Here is a 16,659-nt window from a genome sequence, read left to right as displayed (position 1 = left end):
GATTTCACTTTTCCATACTCCAGTCCAGGAAGTAGCGGCACTGCGTGTGGACGCTGGTTTGCCAACCACCAAAGTACACAAGACGAAGAAGAATGTAGCACTTCCGTGTATCGATTGCTTTAGTCTGGTCTCCCAAGCGGAAGTGACTTGGACTTGACAAGCTGATTCAAGATGGTTGCCACCAGAAGAGGATCCCGCGTGTGCTCTCCAACTAAAACAAATGTCGAGCAGCGCGTCGAAGAGCTGGTAAATGGGCATGCAACTTATTCCGATATGTAAATTTTCTCTATGAACTAAATATTGTTTACTGTATGTCTATCGTAAGTTTTAGGTTGTGGTTATCGATCATCTGCTGCGTGTACATCCAACTCACGTGGGCCACCGCTGGCGTGTTTATAACATGGAAGTTTTCAAACAACTTCATTGACTTTAACATTGCCGGGTGTTTGGTCCTGACAGACTAAACACAACAAATCATATTGTACAGTATGTGTTTTTAAATCGAACATGAATAAAAGTACAAGTTAACGCACTAGCAGAAAAATTGCATCACGTATCATTTTAGAGGAGTCCCATTTTTTTCTGTATTGATTAGTAACGTGGTAAATAAATACTCTATAGTCTTTGTAACATTAAGATGTAAATAATAATTGGCAAAAATAATAGAGAAACGAGGGAACACAATGTATAATAGTGTGATGAAATGTAATTTAAAAATGAGTTTTATATAGAAATAATAAAATAAACATAACATAAAATAGACATCCACATGAGATTGTTAATTGATCGTGTTTTAAAACAATTCAGGCAAAAATAATTGACCATCCTTTGATAAAGCCAGCTGAGGTTTTCCTTTCATATCACGCACCCCCACCATGTTGGAGGGTGACACATCCCCCCCCCCCCCCCCCAGTGCCCGGTCTCAACTGCCAACATGAGTACAAATACTGATCACGTGATCTAAAATTACAATTTGCTTTTCCCTCCTGTAATACACTGTAAAGCTAGCGCTCTCAGCTCTTCGGAATACAAATTGAATGAAATCAATACCTGGTAGGCTTTGGATGTTGTGATAGAGATCTACAAATAAATGTGTTCCAGTTAGGAATCGTTTAGTAGCCATGTTTGCAAAGTCTAGCAATATAGTGGGACTGTGAGGGGGCCACCTGTAATTAAATAGTATATATATATTTTAATTGGTTGATTTAGAACAGGCACACACACAAAAGAGCTGTTATCATTTTACTTACTTAGTATGAAATTGAATTGGACTAATTTCACACAGTTGGGACTGATGTTGGAAATGTTGTCAAATGCCTTGCTATCACTAATCAAAACATGTTTTCCTCCCGTTCCTCACAGGCCACTCCATCAACAAGGAGGCAAACCAAGAGTGCGGCCTCACAAGTGAAGGACCCCACTCGGCGGGTCCTGTTGGAAACCAGCAGTCGGCTTGAAAAAGAATCCAGCGGCCGGCCGACGCCCCTGTTGAGAAGATGCACCCGAGCCTCCAGACTCCACAGCCCCGAGCTGGCTTGCACCCCTGTAGGCTCCACCCACGAAGCAGATGTGTCCGACCTGGAGTCTTGCGGCTCCGTCATGTCCGATGTGGAACTAGCGGTGACGCACAGCAGTGCGGCCCGCAAAGCGAGTCAAGAATCATCCGAGGCGGACGTCTCCTCTTCGAAGAATGTCCGAAGCACGAGGAGGAGAGCTCCAGAAAAGAAGGTGGAATCCAGTAGCTCTGTTGTGTCTGAGAGTGAACCTCCGGCGACGTGCCGCAGATTTAGCAGAAGACTTGCCGGCACTTTGAATTATGCAGAAGAAGAATTGTCTGAGGCGGACTCTTGCTCTTCTTTAGGACCTCAGCGGAAAAGGGTCCAAAGCACGAGGCGCAGGGTAGCTCCCGTCAAGGCCGGAGATGACAAGACGGGCTCAAGCTCTTCACTACCGACTGAAACCCAAAGAGTCGCTCAAAGTCTAAGGAGAAGCACCAAATCCTCCGCCAAACGGCAACCGGAAGAGTCGGACCTTTCTGACACGGAGAGCTTGGCTTCCGACGTCTCGGGAGCTGCGGCTTCTCAATCCTCGATCCGCAGAAGTGCCAGATCAAGAAAGGTGTGTCCCATTCCTCTGAACCTGGACGAAGCCTCGGAGAGCTCCCCAACTCCGAGTAGCCGAAGGACAACTAGACGCACCGCGGCTGAGAAGTCTTGCGACTCCGAGGGCTTTGAATCCGGCTCTGAATATACCGTCTGCTCACAGCAACAGGCGAAGACCCGATCCTCTAGTTCCAAGACCGTCGAGTCAGACTCTGACCTGACGGACGGACCGTCCGCCCTGGGTAGCCCACTGCACCGGCCCATGCCCAGTTCAACGCCTGTCCTGGAGACCTCCCCGGCGGGAAATGTACCACACGACTCCCTGCTGGAAAGCACGGTGGTCGGCGAGGACGCGGACTGTACCTTGCTGGAAGAAGAGAAAGCAACCAGCGCGAAAACTGAAGTCAGACCGGCAAATCTGGATGGGGAGGAGGTTCTTGTCGAGGCCGCAGTGGCGACCGCAGACCAGCAGGGTGAGCTGTCCGCTGAAAACCAGGAAGAGGATTCCTCGGCAGTTGAAAAGATGGAGGAGGAAACGGGGCCTTCGTCCTCGGGGGCAAGATGCGAGGATGTCGGAGCAGACGACGAGAAGGACGACAGCGTGCACACGCAGGTGTCGCGGGATGACCGGCGTTTGCATGGAGATGTCTCCAGAACGCAGGAGGACGTGGAGGACATGGAAGTCGAGCAGGAAGCAAACATGCAGAGCAGCAAGGAAGAAGAGGAAGTGACACCTGATGAACCTCCGCCTGAGGATGCGAAAGCCGCAGAGAAAATGTCAACGAGCAGTCCTGTCGCAAGCAGAGAGGATGACGAGGCGGCGGACGCGGAAGAAAAGGACGTGGGAGAGAGACGAGACACGAAAGCCACCGAGGAGACAACAACAAGCAGCACCGTGGCGAGCAGAGAGGACGAAGAGGAGGAATCAGAAGACGGCGACACGGCAGAGGGACAAGTCCACTCCAGGAAGCCTGAGGAGACGGCGGCGTCCGTCGTTGAGCAGAGGACACCTAAGAAATCTCCTCTTAAGGACATGAAAGCTACCCAGAAGGCAGTCAGCCTCCTGGAGAGCAGTGAGGATGAGGAGGAGGAGGATGAAGAGGTTGAGGATGAGGACGTCTCCGAACAAGAAGACGAGGATCCAGGAGAGAGACAAGGCCCCTCCGGGAAGGCCAAAAAGAAGGCGGCGGCGGTGGGGGAGTCTCTCGACGGCCTGTTCATGGTGGACACGCGACCCGGACAGGACATAGACGAAGATTACTACACGGAGCGCCTCACGCAGGAGGAGGTGGTCGGCGCCGAGGAAGGTGAGGAGGAGGACCAGGACGAGTTTGTGGACGAGGAGGCCGAGGACGACGAGGACGACTGCGGGGAAGCGGCGCTCCTCTTGTCAAGCAGGAATCCTTTACTGTGAGTAAAACGCGTATCAATCTTCTAAATGATTATGACGATTGTTGCCACGCCTCTTTAAGGCACACATCCAACACGACTGTTTGCTACCAACTTTTTTTCCCCTTTGGGCAATGTCACCAAAAAGACTCAAAAGATAATTATCCGATATAAATATGTCTCAATTCATTATTTCCCGTGGAGCGTGTGAAGGAAATGAGCCGTGACGTCCCCTCACCATTTGTTGCAGGAAAGAGATGTCCACTCGCATCGACCCGGGCATCAACATGAGACGGCTCGGGGGCTTGTACATCACTTTGGACGGCAGCAAATCAAAGCCCAGCTCCAGTTCGGTGAACCGGCAGAAGGAGAAGAAGGACCAGGATGAGGTAAACGCTCGCGTTGGCGTGTTTTCCAGCCGATGAGCATTATGATGGTTCCGCGCTGATGGCGAAATCCATGATGGGATGATGCTTTTGTCTGATAGTTGCTTCTTCCCTCCGTCTTGTAGTTGTTCCTTTTGGTAACTCGATCACATTACTCAACTTGGAACATTTTTATGATTTGAGACAGATGAATGGTCCGTTCTTTTAACATAACTCATTTCCCACACATTGATAAAAAATGTGCCTGTGAGTAGCGTCGTCTTACCCGTGTGTGCAACTCAAATTTTCTCCATTAGCATTTGAATATAGGCTTGTCCAACCACTTTAGCATTAGCGGTGTTTTATAAACGAATCTTGTTTTGTATGTAAATACACATGTATGTGCACAGGTGATGAAGAAGAGCGTGATGGGACCCGACTTTGAGAAGAAGGACGCGGTTCCACCTTACAGTGAATCCAAACAAGCCTTGAAGAAAAAGCACAGAGTAAGTTCAACTACTTTTTGGAGATGACCTTTTAATGGACGCACACTTTGAAATTGACAACTGTTGGTTGCAGATCTATTTGAACTCATTCACTGCCATTGACAGCTATAGACGTAAAAAAAAAATCATCTGAACTATTTCTACGAGTTTCACATTTGTTCCCACTTTTGTTAACAAGAGTATGAAAACCTAGGAAAAAAATATTGTACATTTAGAACAGAAATACAATTTGTGATTAATCGTGAGTTAACTAGTGAAGTTATGAGATTAATTACAATTTTAAAAAAATCGCCTGACGCCCCTAATTAAAAAAAGAAGAAAAGATTATTGAAAATTAGGGGTGTTCGACGATAAACATTTTTTTAATTGTAATGAATCACATTACTTCAATAGTTAACTAATCACAAATCTTATATCTGTTCTAAATGTACGATAAAAATATTATAGGTTTTCATACTCTGAATAAAAATGTGAAACTAATAGAAATAGTTCAAATGAATTTTTGACGTCTACAGCCATCATTGGCAGTGAATGAGTTAATTATATTATTATACTTCACAAAGTTGACAAAAACATCAAACATAAATTCCTCAGCCAATAATGGAGGACAGGTTAAAAAAAAATCGAATTCTATACATCATTTAACACTGTTGTCAATTTGAAGGTTTATGAACACATCTAATCTAATCCCGTCCTCCAGGTGGAGCGTGAGAAGACGACAGGAGACTCCTGGTTCAACATGAAAGCTCCCGAGCTCACCAAGGAGCTGACGGGTGACTTGAAACTGCTGAAGATGAGATCCTCCTTGGATCCCAAGAGGTTCTACAAGAAGAACGACCGAGATGGCTTCCCCAAGTACTTCCAGGTCCGGACGACAAAAAAAACAACAACCAAAAACCAGTTGTTAACCTGTCGGAGGCACGCGTGGTGTTTCAACGGGGTTTATGTGCTTTTTCTCTGCAGGTGGCAACCGTAGTGGACAACCCCGTCGACTTCTATCATTCCCGCATTCCCAAGAAGCAGAGGAAGAGGACAATGGTGGAGGAGCTGCTGGCTGATGCAGAGTTCAGGAGGTCAGACATTTTATTTTCTTAATCCATGCTTTCTGAGAGGAGAGAGGCGCTAAATGTATTTATTTTATTTTTTCAATTTTTTTTATACAGCTTATGTATGAAATGATTAGTGAGTCGATGAATCAAACAAAAAAATCACCAACATACGCCTTAAAAATGTGTCTACTTGTGTGTTTTCAGTAAGAACAAGAAGAAGTACCACAACATCGTGGCCGAGAAAGCAGCTCAGGCATCAGGCAAGCACAGGAAATTCAAGAAGAATAAATTCCACAAGAAATCAGAGAAAGTCGCAAAGTGAGACATGCGAGTTTTACAAGGAGGGACTTGTACACAAAGTCAATTATGGTATGTACAATTAATTAATTGTCCGCATGTGGAACCGCACAGCAGTTGTTGTCATTTACATATAAAGTCTGACATCATTAAACTGCACCAATGGTTAAATTTTTGTATACATTAAAACAAATCTGTAAACCATTAAAATATCTTACTCTGCTTAGTTGGAACAATTGCATTTTTTCCCCCAGATTATGTTTTTGAACACATGTAATACAATCTTCTTGTTCATGTATAAATGCTGTGTGTATTTTTCCGTTATAATGGTAGAGAATTTCCCCCCATATAAATTTAAGCTATTATGGACAGCTTTCATTTTTAAGTCAACACACATCCCGAAACTGTTTTTCATTGTGTATTTTCATATGTACATAACTTTTTATCATAATCATTTATTTTAACCTAAGCAAATCATTTACTATTTCAATCATGTTAAAAAAAAAAAAGTTTTGGGGTATTTCATTTGTTTGATGTGATCGGTGTGAAATCTGTTAAAAAGGTTCTTTGCATGATCGCTGTCAACGAATACATTAAAGCAAAAATATCACAACCATCTTAATGCAAAAAAAAAACACGTTCCATTTGCCATGGAACGGATCTAAAGTGGGAGACAGTTGAATTCACCTGATATGGATGGAAATAACAATAATAATAAAAAAAAGGTATCTGTGCTTTTTGAAATGCTATCAAACATTAAATGGCTTGTGTGAGACTCACCGCAACAAAATGTGTCAGCGTGTACTTTAAACACTAAAGTGATGGCTATGCAGTTCCTCTACGCTGAGATTAAAAGGTCAGTCGAAGGGGACTCTGTGTGTCAGAAGGATCTTCTGGACTCTGCTATGGATCTGCTCCCAGTAGGATGGACTGGGATCACTGGTCTGTAGCCTGGGAAGGCCAAAAAACAGAAACAAATTGAGCTGTAAAACTTACAAAAAAATTGTTATGGAAACAATGTGAAAAAGCGTTCACCAACACGATATGATGAATTCCAGTACTTCCTCTCTAAGCAGTCAAAACAGCTTTTTCTTTAAAAGGGGCAATTTTAAATGAACATTAAAAAAAGAAATAGCTCAAAACGTGCAATTTCCCCTTTGTCCACTAGAGGGCGCAACAGCCCCACGTGAAACAGCCTTACGAATGCTTTTCAACCTGGAAACTAGGGTTGTCATTTACCGACAAGTTCTTCATTCAACCTTGAACACAAACAACGTGTGCACAATATTACTGCTCAATGAGATACAATGACAGCTCTATTAAAGATTGTGACTTATAAATTGACTTCAGTTAAATGCTGCTCGAGTGGTATCATTTACAGTAATTACGGTGGTAACTTTTATTACATCGAAAGTTGTTTTGTTTTGAATGTAAGTTTCAGTCATTGTTTTTTTCTTTTTACTATGTATAGTAAGGCTGATAAAAAAAAAATTTAAAATCATGATTAGTAGTAAAGCTTTTATTTAAAAACAAAAACAAACGACCATGCATACAAAAAAGCCTCACTATACATGGTTGTTAAAAAAAAAGCCTTACTATACATGGTCATTTAAAAAACTAACATAAAAACGCCTTGCTATAATACAGTAATCTAGTAATTAAATTTTTGATAAAACTAATTTAAAATAAACATGACAATGAGAGCGCCACTGCCACCTACTGTAGTGGAAGTGCAACTACACTTTTTTATTTGACTAACTACAGTAAATTACTTAACCAATTATTTATTATTTATTGATAGGCAGGATTCAAGATTCACTGTGCAGCGAAACAATTTATGTGTAGTTGAACTCAAGTTTGACAGTCAGGAAGCATGAACAGACTTGGATATCGTAGCTTTTGGGCGTCAACACTTGCTTGTATAGATGAAACCGAGTGAAGTAGCGAGCCGTGCCCTTCTCCTCGCCGCGCTAATCTGACGCACTGCAACTCTTGTGGCGTTTGCAATTGCGACAAAACTATCGTTCATTTCCCACGATTGACTTTGTGGTGTGATTGTCTATTGATTTTAATGTTTGCTTATGAGCCGAGTTTGGGGGGCGTTCTTGGGGGGGTGTAGGAGGAGACGAACGCAAGCCAACATGGGCGTCGGCCGTGGGATCGACTGGCAGCCGGCGTGATGGATGACAAGGTCTCTGGTGAATGTATTAAAGTGAGCATCGGGTCAAAGGCATCAACACAGCAACACAAATCAATACGCTCGTCCTCTTGTTTTCCCTCCTCGGCGCCCGGTAATGAACAAACATGACGGGACATCAGCGCCTCTAATTTAGCACACACACGTGTGACCACTAGCTCACAGGATCCCATCATTGGGACAACAGGCAGGTGCCTCTCGGTCTGTGGAGATCCTACAAGCAAACAGCAAACTTGTTTTTGTTTACACAGACGCATTTGGGAGGAATTCATCGTGGCAAACGTGACAAGAGAAGGATTATGCGTCGACATCCTGCTCGGGCAGGAATGTGAAGAAATTAAAAGGGATTTTCGCCTGGAAAGTTTCGGACTCGAAGGTTGTTGCTGAAATGCATTAGTGGGAGTTGATAAAGAATTGGGGGTTTGAATCTCGGATTTGAGCTTCCGGTTATTTTAGTTAGTTATTTTTGCGGGGTGTGTTTGAAAGTTCTGGCATGTATACAACTTGCAGAGATACAAATTCAGAGTTGTTTTTTGTTTGCTTGTTTTTGCGAAAAGGTGTGCTTTCATTCCAATTTGATGTACAGTAATGTCTGAGGTTAGGATTTTATAAATAGTATAATTTTTGCTGCTCACCAATAATCCTGACGGACCTACGAGTGGATTTGTCTGAATATGGCTCGGGGCAAAGAACAAGGAAATGAAAATAAATCTATATTAAAAAAAAAAAATAATAATAATAATAACTCATTCACTGCCATTGACGACTATAGACGTAAAAAATTCATTTAAACAATTTTTATTAGTTTAACATTTTTTTCCACTTTTGCTAACAAGAGTTTGAAAACCTAGATCATTTTATAAAATTTGTGATTAATCGTTAGTTAACTAGTGAAGTCATGTGATTAATTGCAATAAAAAATGTAATCCCATGATGGGCCTAATAAAAAATAAAAATAAGGGCCGTTTAATCGTAATTAATCGCATGATAATTTTATATCTGTTATAAATGTACAATAAAAAAAATTCTAGGTTTTCATAAAAAATGTATGAAATGAAAAAAATGTTAAACTAATAGACTTTTTGACGTCTATAGTCGTCAATGGCAGTGAATGAGTTAATAATAATAATTCAGAAGAGGATGATGTATGGATAATAATAATTATAATTATAAAAATAAATAAATAAAAACAAACATGTCTAAGCCGTTGCCGTGATGATTCGACGAAGGCTCGAGTGTTAGTGCCAGCCAGCAAAGTAAGGTCAAGAGTAGTCAGCTTTTTTCAAACAGAAAGCTTTTTAGTCATAAATATTGAAAATGTCCCCCCCAAAAATCAGGACAAAAACGCGTGTACCCGACCTTCGATATCCAGGTCAAGATATGAAATTGTAATATTGTGAGGTTTTGCAGCGTTCTTTCACCTTTCCCCGAGGGAGTGCTTGGCAGGACCTCTCCTCTTTGCCCCAAGAGGATTTTGGCTCAGCTCATCGCGTCTGAATGACGGTGCGGGAGACGACCACGCGCAATCTGACCGCATCTGCGTGGGTTGCATGAGACTGATGTGAAAAACGTTTCTTGCCCGAGGGTTTATTGTCACACACATTTGCAAAGAGAAACAAACTTCAGAGTTAAAGGACTTCAACCTGAATTGAAGAATGGGATTTCTGTTTGTTGTTGGTGTTTTATATTCACACTTTTTAAATGCTTGGTGTATTAAAGACTTACTCTGGATGCCCCAATGCAACTGTCAAAGAGAGAATCTGAAAAAGACAAGGACAGCACTTATCCGCTAACGTTTCACAGTCTTGCTGCTGAGCTCAGTGTGGCCTACCGTAGTCGCCGTCCAAGAGGCTGACCGCGTGGCAGCAGTGCACGTAACCCTGCGACGAAGGTGAGTAGACATCCACCGGACGGCCCGTCGGAACCTGTCGGCAAAAAAAGCGCAGAGCAGATCATCGTCGCGCCGGCGCGTTTGCTCTCGGATGTGTCAAAACAAAGCAACGGGGGCTTTTAAGCAAACACAACACAGTACTACTGCTCTTAAAAGCGAATGTGCCTCCTGTCGAAGCCACTTCATTAGGTATCTATTTGCTAATTGCAGTTTGACTCTCAATTACCTGGGTTAATTGTCCACAAGGGACTCCCTCAGGAAATAGCAGAGCAATGTCAGTGTTATTTCTGGTGAATTCCATTCTTAATCTCTCCCTTAAAAAAAAAAGAAAAAAAAAAAGAGTGTGCTCAGGGATTTTGGTTGCAGTGCATTGGGATTAGAGTTGGATGTCAAAGTGATAGAAAAGGAGGGACTTTTTATGCACCCCCGTGGCCTGGCCTTCATATGCAAATCTCCCCCCCAGCAGCGATACATACAAATCAAGCGTTCACAAATAACTGCGCCCTCCTAAACTGAGCAGCTCTTTAGAATCCCTCGGCAAAACATTGTCAGCGACGTCACAATCCATTAACGGCTCAGGTGAAGAGATTAACACTGCCCTTTTATCATGACGTCCGCTTAATCCTCCTGCTATATTAATCATGCTCACATTTGTAAGATCTTAAATAGGTTGGAAATAGCCACAACAGCGTGTGCGCCTGCAAAGATTCAACACATCAATTGTGTAAAAATAAGAAAAAAGAAAAAAGAATAATAAAGCTTAGTTTTGATTGACATTGTCAGAGAGGAATTAATCCAGTTTATATGACTTTATCAACCAAACACAAAAACGTGAAGGTCATATTTTGGGGATTACACAAATAATATGCGAGTGAGCTACAGCCTATCCCAGATGACTCACAGGGCATATAAAAAAAAAAACATCCATAGACACATTCATGCCTATGAAAAAATTGAGAATTCAATGAAACTAAGTTTGTTTTTTTAAATGGAAGTCAACCCAAAAATGTTCTTTACAAAAATATGTTGTATGCAACTCCAACTAATCTGAACACAGAATTCTGATTAGTATTACATTTGTGGAATATCCGGCTGTTTTTATCCATCTCAGGGGGGCCACTAACGGTCAGGGCTCAGCCAACGACCAATCACAGCTCACTTTTTTTCTGAAGCTGAGCTGTGATTGGTTGTTGTGGCAAAATTACATTTTATTGTCAAGAAATTTGTCAAGACATTTTTGGCGGGTTGACTTCCCCTTTAACTCATTCACTGCCATTGACGGCTATAGACGTCAAAAATTAATTTGAACTATTCATATTAGTTTTTAAATTATTATTATTTTTTCCCCACTTTTGTTAACAAGAGTATGAAAACCTAGAAAAAAATATTGTACATTTAGAACAGATATAACATTTTTGATTAATCGTGAGTTAACTATTGAAGTCATGCGATTAATTACAATTAAAATTTTTAATCACCTGACGCCCCTAATTTTTAGTAATCTTTTGATAAAAAAAAAAAGATTATAAAAAAAAATGTCTAGGTTTTCATACTCTTGTCATCAAAAGTGAAAAAAAGTGTTAAACTAATAGAAATAGTTAAAATGATTTTTTGACGTTTATAGGCGTCAATGGCAGTGAATGAGTTAAGCAGCAAAATCAACCCATTTCTATCTATCTAAGGGGGCGGCCATTTTGCCACTTGCTGTCGACTGAAAATTACATCACATTTATTTGGGGCTCAGGTCCAATCATGGCTCAGCTTGCAAATGTCACATGACCAAACCCAGGTCATTTTCAGTCGACAGCGAGTGGCAAAATGGCCTCCCCTAAGATGGTTTATTAACCTATTCACTGCCAGTACAGTTAAAATGGATATTTGACATCTATTGCCGTCAATGGCAGTGTGCTGGTACCAACCAAAAATGGAGGGATGCTCTCTGTCTCCTTCCTGAATTGGTGTGGTCCGAGCTGGAGGTGTCTGAGCCTCTGCTCAGCATCCAGGGAGAGCTGGCACATTTTTCGGTGGGTGTACGGCGACAACGCCCGTGACGTGGAGGCAACGGTGGGCCGCTGGTAGCCCGGCTCGAGACAAACGCCGTGTTTTTGTGGCTTTCTTTTTGCCTTGCAGGAAATATGGTGGCACAGGGGCGGGGAAGGGGAGGGGGAGCGTCTGGATGTGGACCATCTTGCGTAGTTTGAAGACTTCCTTGAAGTTAAAGACGGCCTCACTCGAACCGGGCCGGTCATCTACGAGGACAGAAATAGAAAAGGAAGTTGAACACTTTAAAGCCAGATTTGCTCTCTTCTTCTCTGGTGGAAAAGTAGTCTTGAGTTGGACTTGTTCTTGAAGGTGATGTCTGCCATCTGGTGTCTAACACCGTCATCACAACTTTAATCCTACTCGGCGACAGTTAACGTTTTACTTTCAAAAATCCACCAAAGGCCACCAGTTGTCCTTCCCTGCTTTATCTGAAGGTGAAATGCAGTATTTGTCTCAAGCCCAGCTCAAACATTCAGCATTACAACAACCACGGAATTGCCACAACAACTTTAATGGCCTCTAACATCACCCTGTCGGTAATGGCATCCTGGGATAAATAAGATCCCATCAAATGTTTATTCTAGTCTAATACAATACAACAAAGGCATTTAGGGAGCCCAATTGCTATTTAGGGAAATCACATAACACTAACGCTATTTTTAAGAGAAGCTGAACGATGAATGTTTGTACACTGATGCTGTCATTCCATTAAAGCTTGATTTAATTGAATCAAGGCAAATGGGCTCAGCCCGTTTCATCTACAAACATGCACTCACCTCTTTCTGCTGGACAGCCTTCCCGTCACCCGGTGAGTTTTTGACCTTGGGTACGGATCAATTTAGATCAATTACTTCATTGGGAGAAAATCAGTCAAACAATACATTTAGTATTGCTCTTTCATCAAAATTTGAATGATACTTGTCCCTCATGTAATATGATTGCCAGCTAACTTCTAGGTGAGAGGCGGAGTACTGTGGAGGACCGAAACGGCCAAAATTCCAAATAAATAAATGACTAAATAAATAAATAAATGACTAAATAAATAAATAAATGACTAAAAGTGAAAATAAAAACGGATATAAAAAACATAATTCGAAAATGTAATTTAAAAAATAAATGAAAATAAAAACAAAACAATTTTTATATACATAAATGAATACATTTGTATTTAATTTTTGAATTAAATAAATAAATAAATGACTATAAAAGTGAAAATAAAAACGGATATTAAAAATATGATTCGAAAATTACATTTAAAAAAATGAATTTAAAAAATGATATACATAAATTAATACATTTGTATTTAATTTTTGAATTAAATAAATAAATGACTAAAAATGAAAATAAAAACAAATATAAAAATATAATATTTTTTTAATACAAATATATATATATAGTTTTTATTTCCATGTATATAATTTTTTTTATTATTTAATTTTCAAATTATATTTTGTATATCCGTTTTTATTTTCACTTTTAGTCATTTATTTATTTATTTAGTCATTTATTTATTTTGAATTTTGGCAGTTTTGGTCCTCCATAGAGTACACCTTGGACTAGTTGTCAGCCCATTGCTGGACAGGAATGAACAAAAGAGCATCCACACTCACATTCGCACCTGTGGAAATGTTTTCAGTGGGTGAAATGTGGTTGTAAGTTGGAGAAACCCCACGCAAGCATGGAAAATACTGTACATACAAACTCAACCCCAAACTTTACACTTGTGAGCCATATTTTGCTCCCAAGTATTCCACCGTACTGCCCTGTTTCTACAAAACACCACTTACAAAATCAACAGACGCATCCGTAAACAACCTCCCTAGTTTAAGTAGCAGCAGTCAGAAGACTTACAGGCGAGGAGTCTAACCAATCACTCTCCTCGACGAACGACGTCACTGAAAACTGCACAGTGGGAAACGCGCCCTGGAGACACAAGACAAGTGACATGTTGAGAAGGAGAGAACGTGAAGTCTACAAAATAGACATACACAAAAGCCCGGGAGGCCAATTTACGACCGCAGTTGTTCCGTCTGAGCCCGGTCTTGAGTGAAACAAATTGCAGAATAGACCGCAGCTCCAGTGATGTTTCAAAAATACGGCTTTATGGAGGGAGACAGCCGAACTCTGATGTAAGTCACAGATAAACGTGGATGAAGGCAACAGTGAGAGCGAGCGGAGCTTTTTAACTCATTCACTGCCATTGACGGCTATAGACGTCAAAAATTCATTTGAACAATTTCTATTAGTTTAAAAAAAATCAATTTTTGTTAACAAGAGTATGAAAACCTAGAATTTTTTATTGTTTATTTAGAACAGATATAAAATGTGTCATTAATTGTGGGTTAACTAGTGAAGTCATGCGATTAATTATGATTACAAATTTTAATCGCCTGACGCCCTAAATTTTTTAATAATGTTTTCTTTTTTTTTTCTTTTTTTTTAATTCATTCACTGCCAATGACGGCTATAAACGTCAAAATTTGATTTAAACTTTTTCTATTAGTTAAACTTTTTTTTTCTTCACTTTTGTTAAGAGTATGAAAACCTAGATTTGTTTTATTGTACAGTTAGAACAGATATAAAATGTGTGATTAATCGTGTTGATTGAAATCATGCGATTAATTACAATGAAAAATTGTAATTGCCTGTCCCCCCTAATTTTCTAACAATCTTTATTTTTAATTTGTTATGAATTTATGGCAATGAATGAGTTAATATGCAAGTCTTGAGGGAGCGTGATGGGGACACGTTGGAAAACAGTCGTTATCGATTAAAAGAGGGGGAGTAGTCAATATAGGATTTCAATATGGTGTCTCTTGCCATATTATTAGATGATCTTGTCAGATCTAAACGGTCAAAAGTATTGGGACACCTACAGGAAGTAAAATTGGACGACATGTCTCTTCCTAAACTTTTCCGCACCTTGCGTCAATAAAGAAATGCTCTTTTTCATCGCTTAAAAAAAACGTAACTGTCAAATATCTCAAGAAGAAAGTACATTTATGAACATTTTAAAAGGAGATATGGTGTAGATGCAGGGCAGCCTACATGAACCGTTGAGCACCTCGTCGTCATCAGTGCATCCCTCTCCGTGGGGTCTTTAGCGCCGCTCAGACTGGGCCCAGGTTTCAGGAAGTCTCTGCTGTTTTGCGTCATGGTGGCAAGGGTCTTACTCTCTAAAACCGCAAAAATAACATGCACATAAAAACATGGCTTTTTGCACAGGGGAACGTAATACTCTGAAAACGCTCACCCGGAGACGCTAACTGAATCAGCTGAAAAGATGTTGTGTCAGCTAAGAGGAAGAAAAGCACACATATAGGAGCAGTCAGTGTAGATAGAAGCTAATAGCCTGCATGCTTGCACAGCACAGGATGTAGAACTCAAGCGATGAGGAGGGAAACCTCAAGAGGGCCATTTACCTTTTAGGAGGTCAGTGACTGCTGAGGGGTCAACGGCGTCGGGGTAAGTCTGGTGTAGCACATCACATAGCGACAAAGCGAATCAATACGTTAAACAAGGTTAGACTGACAGACTCTCCCCCAACAGGTACAGTAGATTATTAGATCAGCAAATTTATTTATTCATAGTCATCATTCTCACCTTTTCAAAAACCAGCCTCTGGTTAAAGTATAATGGGAAGCGTGGCGGCAAGCAGGAAGTCTTCTTGCACTGGCCCATGATGCAAACACTTAAGTAGATGTCGCTTGTCTTGGGCAGGCGCAAGCCACGGCATGAGACCTTCACATTTATACAATGAGCTTCTAAACATCTAATTTTCTCATACGTTTAAATAATTATGCAACTATACATTAAATGCGAGGTATTGAAAGACATACTTTCAACAGACTATCAACTAAAGGTGTAGCTCAATAAATCTAAGAATCATAGACAATGTATTTTAATTATTACGTTAAAAAAGTGAGTTTTATATATATTTAGAATTCCTAAATGCAATGATAATTGTATTATTATTTTTTAAATTATGGCTTTAGCTTGGACCTAACAAAAACACAAAGTGCACAATTTCAAGAAATTACAATATTACATACGAACCACTTTTTTTTTTGTGTGTGTGTGTTTTTTTTGTTAATATAAACAAGTTACACAGGCATTAGCCTTCTGATATTTAGCAAATCCGGATAGTACATGCGTTTTGAATAGAACTAGAATACAAAAAAAATCTTTTTTTTACGATATTTTAATTTATTTAGCTACGTACCCCTACTATGAGTAAATGGGTATGTAGACAAATGACAAGGTAGTTGCAGTGATTAAAAGCTAAGGTAATATGAAATTAAGAAAGATAATTAAAAACGTTACAGAATATTTCATTTACAGTAGTTGTAGTAGCTTTTAAATGTCAACCAAATCTCGCGAGTACTGCGCATGCGCACAACTCTTTAACCCAGGAAGTGGGACGATCATTAAATGCAGGGTATTTGTAAAGAAAATAGTCACGATTTTTGCCAATAGCACGCTGTATTTTTGCACGACGCTAAAATATAATTGTTCTCGCCACAAGAACTCAATATACGTAATTGGCGTTAAGGGGAAACCAAAGCTGGCCAGATTTGTTTGAATGTTAAGCTTGCAACATAACAGCGCGACTTACTTTTGTTTAGTTTTAGGAATGACGCACTTACCTTGTGAATGTCCAACAACACCGTACATTTCCAGGACTTTCGGTGCAGTTTTGAGAAGGAGAGCTTTTTCGTGGCCATTTAACTACTCTAGAATAGCTCGTTGTCATGGCGACCAAATAGCGGAAGTGGAAGTTGTCAATGGGTCACGTGATCAAGCCGTCTCTGACGTCACAT

General features: G+C 40.6%; 2 protein-coding genes across 4 annotated transcripts; one reads left to right on the top strand and one right to left on the bottom strand.

The window, feature by feature from the left end:
- The first annotated feature begins 137 nt into the window (after window positions 1–137).
- dnttip2 (deoxynucleotidyltransferase, terminal, interacting protein 2) lies at window positions 138–5,930 on the top strand. The gene is made up of 7 exons (XM_086090031.1): window positions 138–246; window positions 1,363–3,512; window positions 3,742–3,880; window positions 4,267–4,362; window positions 5,063–5,227; window positions 5,326–5,435; window positions 5,616–5,930. Exons 1-7 carry the CDS (start codon window positions 172–174, stop codon window positions 5,731–5,733), a joined length of 2,853 nt encoding a protein of 950 aa, XP_085946157.1. The 5' UTR covers window positions 138–171; the 3' UTR covers window positions 5,734–5,930.
- spata6 (spermatogenesis associated 6) lies at window positions 5,428–16,599 on the bottom strand. Of its 3 annotated transcripts, XR_015096544.1 has the most exons (13): window positions 16,486–16,599; window positions 15,443–15,580; window positions 15,262–15,310; window positions 15,093–15,134; window positions 14,888–15,015; window positions 13,691–13,762; window positions 12,616–12,660; window positions 11,716–12,045; window positions 9,737–9,830; window positions 9,631–9,665; window positions 9,327–9,442; window positions 6,489–6,659; window positions 5,428–5,467 (listed from the first exon to the last, which is right to left on the bottom strand). XR_015096544.1 is itself a non-coding variant. In XM_086090041.1 (12 exons), the coding sequence occupies exons 1-12, from the start codon at window positions 16,561–16,563 to the stop codon at window positions 6,566–6,568; spliced, it is 1,221 nt and encodes a 406-aa protein (XP_085946167.1). In that variant the 5' UTR covers window positions 16,564–16,599; the 3' UTR covers window positions 5,428–6,565. The 3 variants fall into 3 exon arrangements, 2 of the variants coding, with proteins under 2 accessions (XP_085946167.1, XP_085946168.1); XM_086090041.1 differs by having other exon boundaries at window positions 5,428–6,659; XM_086090042.1 differs by lacking the exon at window positions 12,616–12,660 and having other exon boundaries at window positions 5,428–6,659.
- Window positions 16,600–16,659: the final 60 nt, after the last annotated feature.

This window comes from Leptonotus elevatus, chromosome 11 (genome assembly GCF_054856555.1).
Source record: "Leptonotus elevatus isolate MCC_2025b chromosome 11, RoL_Lele_1.0, whole genome shotgun sequence".
In the NCBI taxonomy this organism is placed as follows: Eukaryota; Metazoa; Chordata; class Actinopteri; order Syngnathiformes; family Syngnathidae; genus Leptonotus; species Leptonotus elevatus.
This window is presented reverse-complemented; position numbering and strand designations above follow the sequence as displayed.